Raw genomic sequence first — 8309 nt, 5'->3', positions numbered from 1 at the left:
TACTTAGCAATATATTGTAGTTTAATAAAACATAGCTTATATAATTCATTGAAAAAGTATTTTAACATAAACACCACTTATACACAAGACCCAATAATGTTGACATTATGTTTCTAAAACATTCTTGGTTTCTCTAAAACACTAAGATGCCACCTCAATAGTGATTGCTTCACATTTTCCAGACTCTTGATCTGTGCATGTCACATGTAAAGATCCATCCCTAAACAAACAAAAAATAAATAATATTTCATAAGCTCATTTTATAAACACAGGAAGTCTTTAAGAAATTACTTGAAGACTTTGAGTAAACAAGAGTTAATTTTAATTTCTGAAAAGAGTATTAAGATAAAGAATAAACAAATTTTAAAGTCTTTAAATTTAGTATCATATGCTATATTTAGGTAGTTGTTCTTAGAAATTTCCTCCTAGACCTCAGAGACAATAGCTGTATTCCTTGAAAACTCATGATGATAAACATCTTAAGTTTAAGACTTTATGTAAGCTCAAGATGCATCAGGCTGTTTTCATGCCCAGGCCAAGGCAAACCCACCCTGATGAATTTGATATTCTTGCTAAGTATGTTTCATGGAGTAAGTTGTCCCTAATGTTTTTTCAGAAAGGATTTACTTGCTGTACATAGTGGTATGGACGGCCTGTTGTTAGGGAAATGGTAATCATTGAATTTAATTGGTAATTTATTTCCTAGAGATTTTCTGTAGCAGTAATTAATTACCCTTTCATACGGCAATTATCAATTATATAAAACTTAGAAAATTATAATGAAAATTGGTAAAAATTACATCTCAAGTTAGCATGGAACAGTTTTTTTAGGTTGACTATACCCAAAATAAAGAGTTTATAAAATATTCAGAATGTAAGTGACTTGAGATATACTCTTCTTTATAAAATATAGTAATTTTTCAGGGCAAAAAGTATAATTTGCTGATAAAATCTTTGTAAGTTTTTAACAAATGACTTGCCTAGAATGACTATGGGTAAAAAATCAAACTCACAAAAAGGGTCAAGTTTCAAAGTGAATTTTCTTAATATCAGAAGTAGTTTTACTTTGTACCTTTTCATAGTAAGAACAGCTAATATATCACGCAATCCATTTTCTTTTTTATCTAAATCCTGGAGAACAACCTGTTTATGCAAAAATAATACAAAGACAATTCAGTGCTTTGACATATAAAATGATGTATCAATTATTGCTAAGGACCAAGTCTTACTTATTACTGAAATAAACCTTTTAGAATAGGGCAGTTTTCAATTCTCCTGCCATTTAAACAGAATTCAGATAATAGGTGTTAAGCTTTATTAACTGAAAATGTCTCCTCTAGAAGGAGGGCATATAAGATAAGTAATGTATTTGTCCCTCTTAAATGTCATGTTCCAGATTAAAATGATTGTTCCTGAGAAGTACTGTTTGTCTCAGAAAATAGCCTACTTTTCATTTTTGGTAATTAAGCCATTACCAGTAACATGCAAATTATATTTTCACAAGTCTTCTATATATACTTTTAAAAAATCAAGTATTTTAAATACACTTGGAAGACCACTTATTTAAAAGAAACATGTAGAAATCTTTTTTGTACAATTAAGATTATATTTCTAAGTAATAGATGTTAATGAATTTACTATAAAAATCCCTCAGTTTCCTAAAGAAAGATATACCAATAAACCAAATTTGAAGTTTGGCAGTGACTTTTCAAAGTCACTTTGCCAAGATCAAGTTGGATGACCTTCAGCAAGCCACTAAGTATCTTGATTTACTCATTTGTAAAATGAGGAAGTTAGAACAGATGGGAACACTGAAAGATTCTCTTCGAAATTACTGTAATGTGACTAACTCTTCCTCTGGCATCTTTACGTTAGGATATGGTGGCAGCAGCTGTGGAGTTTCAGAGTAGGATGTAAAGAGAAAAGGCAACAAATGTGGGAGAGGGCAGCGGAGGGAATGCTAAGACTGCCATCTGAGCTTAGAAACCTGGTGCATGGGAAGTAATATATACGCAGAATTATCTCGAGGAGCTTTTAAAACTTCACCAACAGATTTCAAGTTGGTAAGTGTGAGGTGCTGCCCAAGCATGTGTGTGCTTTCATTATTCTTTTGTTGGAATTAGAAAATAAATTATCAAGCTAAAGAGATACACACAATCTTCAAAAAGCTCATGGATAAATAGAATTAAAAGATAATATGAATTTTTCCATGAACTTTTGGAAGACACCTCAAATATATGTTTTGTCACTAAGAAACACCCCTCTTCTCAAAATAACTAGACATTTGAGTGTGGTTCTAGACTTTTCTTTAAATGTGTATATTTAAAAAGAAAAATACAAACATATTCTCTTGTTATTTACATACATTTTATTTTTACTATAAAAGTAATTGATGCTCATATCTTGTGCTGTTGGTAAAAACTTCAGTATAAAGCTTAAAAAGTGAAAAAAAAAAAAAAAACCTTCCTGTTACACTCAAACCTATCAACCCACCACTGTTATGTTTCTGGAATGTGGCTTACATACATGTAGTTGGACATGTTTCTAAGTAAATAACATGGCTCCTCCTCACTGTTTGTAAAGGATGCAGAAGATCATAGACTATGAAATATGCATGTGGTATTTTGAAAAAGTAAACCTATCTGGTGTCAGAGGAAGCATGGTGTAATAGAAAGAGCATGGACTCAGGAATAAAAATAACCTGAGGAGAAATCCTAGCTTGACCAAGAAAATAACAGGCTATTTACTACCATGAGCCAATTTCTTAATCACCTATAAAATGCACATAATAATGTCTTACCTCACAACATTTAGAAATTATGTTTGTAAATTGCCTATACCAGGCATCTGGCATTTAGCAAACAAAAAAAATGTACTCTCCTTATCTTCCACTTACCTAATTACCAAGGCGGGCCAAGAGCAGCAGTATTAACACAAACTGTATTTTGTTTTTATTTTCCCATAACACTTTCAAAATAAAATTGCCAATTTCTTACCTCTTTCAAAAATGAATGAGTAGAAGTGATTCATTCATAAAAATGTGGTAGGTGTCCCATATACATTCTGTATTAATTGAGACATTAAACTGAATCTAATCCAGAAGAAAGCTAAACATTTAGTTTCATGTGACTAAACCATACTCCAATTTTACATATTCACCTGTGCAAACTTGGTTTCCTCTTTTGCAGAATTTTTCCCCTCAGACTCATAGAGTTCAAGGCACACTGAAGATATACTTCCAGGGGCTTGTAATGTGTGTTGTCTTCGAGCTGGTAAAGGAGTGCCCGATGGAAATAGTACAGTGAATCTGCTGGCCCCTGATTCATCCACTCCCTAGTAAGCAGGAAAATAAGATGCATATCCTTTGACATTTATCTTCACAATTAAAAAAATTACCCCTATTATGAATTAAATATCTAGTCTTTGTCGATAATCTGGAAACTGCACAAAGAGAAGAAAATAGAAATGATCCTTAATCCCACCCCACTTTATTTTAAAATATATTGAAACATACCTGTATCTATATTAGAAGTTTATGATTAAAATTATAGTTCATTTTCGTTTTCCAACCTAATTTAAAAATTTTTACCAGTACACAAAGTTTTATTGTAAAATCATAGTATGTATGAAAACTTATGGCAATTAATTTGTACTGTTTTTATGGAAAAGTATAGAAAAGCTAAACATACCTTAACTAAAATATCTTTGGCTGAACATTCTATCATAAGAGAGTCTTCCACTAACAGGTTTTCTTTCCCAATAAGAATTCCTGCTTCTATAGCTGCACCAATAGGGATAACCTCATCAGGAGGGATGGAATTGAGAAGTTCAACAGCTGGGAAAAGATCTTTAATCTGCTGCTGTAGCCTTGGGATTCGAGAAGACCCTCCACAAAGGACAACCTAGAGAATAAAAATAATGATCAGTTTTTTTACTTTTAGAAGAATGGTTGTTTCTCACAAGTAAGTGTAACAGGCTGAGCCATCTTTATCACATGTAATCATAAAAATAAAATCCCTATATTTTAACATATTATTTTATGTTATATAAAACATGTAAATATATAAACATGTAAATTTAATATAGTCTACATATTTATCATTTTTTCCTCACAACAAAATTTAAAATGAGAAAATCTTACCACATTTTTTAAAATACAATATAGCTACATACATGGCTCATATAATACTGTGCATGAGGCTTAGCCTCAAATATTTGTTTGAATAGAAAATATATTAATATTTTGTACTGTTCCCACACTTTTAAAAGAAAGGTTGAAATAATCTTACAGGATTTTGTGACAAAATAAATATTGCGAATTTCTCTATGTGAAAACAATGCCATAGGATTTTTAGCCTTCCCCATGGGAAGAAAATATTAAGTTTCCTGAGGAAAAGAAGATGTTTTATAAAACTACATTTTAAGCTCTTGGTAGCACCTAATTAAATCTGTTGTCTCTGAAGAGTTTCATATAAAATTGCTCCTTTATAAATCCCTTAAGTTCTACACTGACTCATCCATTTTTGCACTTATGACTCCATAGGCATTCAGAATATTGAATAAATACAGAGCCCAAGAGGGGAAATCATCAATAACCATTTCTTATTTCACAATCTTTTTGTGGATATTCTCAAAGCTCAGTGTGGCAGAGAAGAGGACTAACTGATGAAAACTAGGCCTCTTTAACAGTCAGTGTGAAATGATGAGAAATATTACATTAACCTTCAGGTTCTTGAAAGAATGAGGAATGTCAGCTGAAGGATCTAGGAAAAAAAAGTGCGTTTGCCTTGACAAAGATCCTCAAAAGGTCTGTTTTGAATTAAGTAAAAAGAAAAATATTTTCTAAAATATCATCATCCAAGGTAAATATCAAGAGAACAAAAATGTAGAATATGCCTTTTCAAATTTCTCATATTCAAGATCAAAAATCTTTATTAGCAAATAGTAAGTGGCACTGTGCAAAACAAAAAAAACAAAAACCCTGGAAAATCTTGGCTTTAGGTATTTTCATTTTAGGGCAAAAAGGACAAAACATGTGTTACTGTTAATGCTGACAGTAACCAGTAAGTTTTAATTTAAATAAATTCTTTCATTTAAATAAATCTAGTCTGCAGTATAAGATTTCTTATGCAAACTTAAATTTTACTAGAAACGGGCCAGCCTGGTGGCGCACTGGAGAAGTGCGCTGCTTGGGAGCGCAGTGGCGCTCCTGCCGAGGGTTTGGATCCCTTGTGGAGACCGGTTCCCGCTCACTGGCTGAGCGCGGTGCGGGCGCAACACCGAGGGTTGCGATCCTGTTGCCGGTCCCCGGTGCGGGCGCAACACCGAGGGTTGCGATCCCGTTACCGGTCAGTAAAAAAGATAAAAAAAGGAAAAAAAATAAAAAATAAAAAAAATAAATTTTACTAGAAAGTACCTATTTCAAATATAAGTAACTTTTCTTACCAAGGTCTTTCAAATATAATTTTCACAGTATTTCATAAAACAAAACTGCTATTAAAAAAAAATTCAAACCACCTGATTGGTCTGCTCAGGTAGCTACAACAAAATACCATAGACTGGGTGGCTTAAACAACAGAAACATTTCTCCCAGTTCTGGACACTGGGAAGTCCAAGGTCAAGGTGCCAGAAAGGTAGGTTACATTCTAAGGCCTCTTCTTTTGGCTTGTAGGTGGCCACCATCTTGCTGTGTCCTCACATGACTTTTTCTTTGTGTGTTGGGAGGGTTGGGTGGGTGAGGGAGGCAATAAGAGCCAGCTTTCTTGGTGTCTCTTCTTATGAGGACACAAATTCTATCAGATCAGGAGCCCAGCCTTATGACTCCATTTAACCTTAATTACTTCCTTAGAGGCCTCATTTCCAAATACAGCCGTACTAGGGGTTAGGGCTTGAACATATGAATTGGTGCAGGAGGACACAAATATTCAGTCCATAATACTACCTTAACTACTCGGAAATAAAAAATATCACAGATAATTCTGAAAATAAAGAAAATGAGAACACAGTTTATCAAGCTTCTAGAATAAAACCAAAGCTACGAATAAGGTATAACTGTAGGGTTTTTTTTTAATTAGGAAAAAAATAAATGAATTAGCATTCAGTTAAAAAATTTAGAAAATAGTAATGTCCTGAAAAGACTGAAAAGAAGAAAATACAGAGAAAATCAGAAAAAAAAAAATTAGAACAGAGAAAAACAGAACTTGAAAAAAATCTAAGAATTTTTGGGAAGATAGTGGTGTCAGGAGTGGAGCAAACCATAAAACAGAAAAATACTTGCCAAATCTTGGTAAGGAAAACCAGAAGAACTCAAAAAAAAAAAAAAAAAAAAAAAAAAAATCTTTCCAAATTTTGGGAAGGAAAACCAAAAAAAACCAAAAAAAAAAAAAAAAAAAAAAGAAAAATGGGCCATTTTTAAAAATTTTTTTTTAAATTCAAAAATTTTAATAAAAAAAAAAAAAAAAAAAAAAATCTTTCCAAATTTTGGGAAGGAAAACCAAAAAAAACCAAAAAAAAAAAAAAAACTTGCCAAATCTTGGTAAGGAAAACCAGAAGAACTCAAAAAAAAAAAAAAAAAAAGAGAAATTGGCCAGTTTTAAATAATTTTTTTAAACTTCCAAACTTTAGTATCAAAAGATACATAAAATTAAAACTTTTAAGAACATTATGCAAAGTTTTGATAAAAATTTAAGAAATCTTTGTGAAATACATCTATAAAATACTTAAGCAATAAAAAATAGAGAAATTGTGAAGTTAGCAAAAATACTTCAAAAATCAGTTTCAGACAAAACAGGTTTACAGGTAAGATCTTTAGAATTTTTGAGGAACTGAGAACACCCATGCATTTTGCACTAATCTAGAACACTTAAAAAGGTGTTAAATTAAGTTTTTAAGCATCTAACACAGGGAACAACAAACAAATAAAAACAAATATCAATAAAACAAAAGTTCTGGACCAGAGGTTGCAAAGTAGTAAGTTGTAAACTATATCAAGCAAGATATGTTTTATCTTTCCATACACTGTTTTCAAAAGCTCAAAATCAGTTGCTGTCATTTAAACATTAAAAAGTTTTACTATAAAGTCCTTATTTAGAAAGTCTCTTAAAAGGTCCAGAACTCCAGCAGCGCTGACCTGCCTCTCTCAATGGTGTAATCTGCAGGTGGACAGATAGCAGCTGTCCCTTTTGGACAAGGGCCACTCCTGTCTGTCTGGGACAAGCCCCCCACTACCTCCTGGGAACTTCGCACCAGCTAGTGGTAACTTGCCATTTGTAATCACACTTGTGCTCTTGCATGTCTTACAGCACAGAGTTAAACATGAAACTACGTAAACTCTTAAACCCATCTCTCAATCTAGCTGTAGTGACAGGAAGACAGAGAGATACAGAATGTATTGTACAGACATAATGTACAATATAACATAACCCACTCCCAGCACTCCCAGGCCACCCATTTTCCTGCTGCCCTTAGAACACAACTTCTAAGAGAGTTGTCTGTTCTCATTGTCTCCACAGTCTTACCTTCTAGTCCATATAAAACTGGCTTCAGCAAGGCGTTTATCTCCACAGCTCCACCCCACTGCTCTTACCGGTCACTGCACATGGCCATGCCCAAGGGGCAATCCTCAAGCCTCACCTGACTGGACCTCCAGCACTACAGGATAGTCGCTCTTCCCTTCCCTTACTGACACATTGTTTCTTGTCTTCCTGGTTTTCCTTATCACTGGCTGGTCCTAGATCCCCTCTGCCAGTTCCTCTTTTGGCTTGTAATTGTCCCAAGTCTCCGAGCTCTGTCCTGGGTCTTTTCTCTATTGTGTCTCTACTTACTCCTTGGGTGATCTTGACCAGTTTCATGGCTTGAAGTAGCATACAGGTGCTGACAAATATTTCTCTCTATACCCAAATCCAACTGTGCAACTACAGTGTACTCTTTACACTGCAGCTGAGTCCTTCTTAGGGTGATCTGGTCCCCAGCTCCCCTGCCAAGCTCATCTCTTGCCATTCTCTGCATGGCTGACTCAGGTCTGCCCACACTCCCTCCCTGCTGCTCTTCAAACACAGGACACATGCTCCCATGGTTCCTCTGCTGGGAACACCAGCAGATTTTCACACGGCTTGTTCCTTCACTTCAATCAGGTCTCTGACCAAAAGCCACCTCCTCAGAGGGGAATCTGACCTGAAAAATCACCCTCTGTCTCTAGCTTGTCCTTCTCCTGCTTTACTTTTCTTCATAAAACTTGTCACAACGGGAATTATTTTCTTTATCTGTTTATTACCTGTATAATCTTACTAGAATGTTAGTTCTATGAAGGG

The 8309-nt window shown here is 34.1% G+C and overlaps 1 protein-coding gene across 1 annotated transcript in view; it reads right to left on the bottom strand.

The window, feature by feature from the left end:
* HSPA14 (heat shock 70kDa protein 14) overlaps positions 1-8309 on the bottom strand; it is a 34947-nt gene continuing 26638 nt past the window's right edge. The window contains exons 11-14 of the mRNA XM_008587240.1: positions 3690-3902; positions 3160-3333; positions 1073-1143; positions 1-220 (exon numbers count right to left, since the gene is read on the bottom strand). Of these exons, the coding sequence (XP_008585462.1) occupies positions 142-220; positions 1073-1143; positions 3160-3333; positions 3690-3902 (537 nt within the window). The 3' untranslated portion in view covers positions 1-141. The remainder of the gene's footprint in view (positions 221-1072; positions 1144-3159; positions 3334-3689; positions 3903-8309) is intronic.

Source organism: Galeopterus variegatus, unplaced genomic scaffold (assembly GCF_000696425.1).
Source record: "Galeopterus variegatus unplaced genomic scaffold, G_variegatus-3.0.2 Scaffold4315, whole genome shotgun sequence".
NCBI lineage: Eukaryota > Metazoa > Chordata > Mammalia > Dermoptera > Cynocephalidae > Galeopterus > Galeopterus variegatus.
The sequence above is the reverse complement of the archived record's forward strand: the minus strand, read 5'-3'. Positions and strand labels throughout refer to the sequence as shown.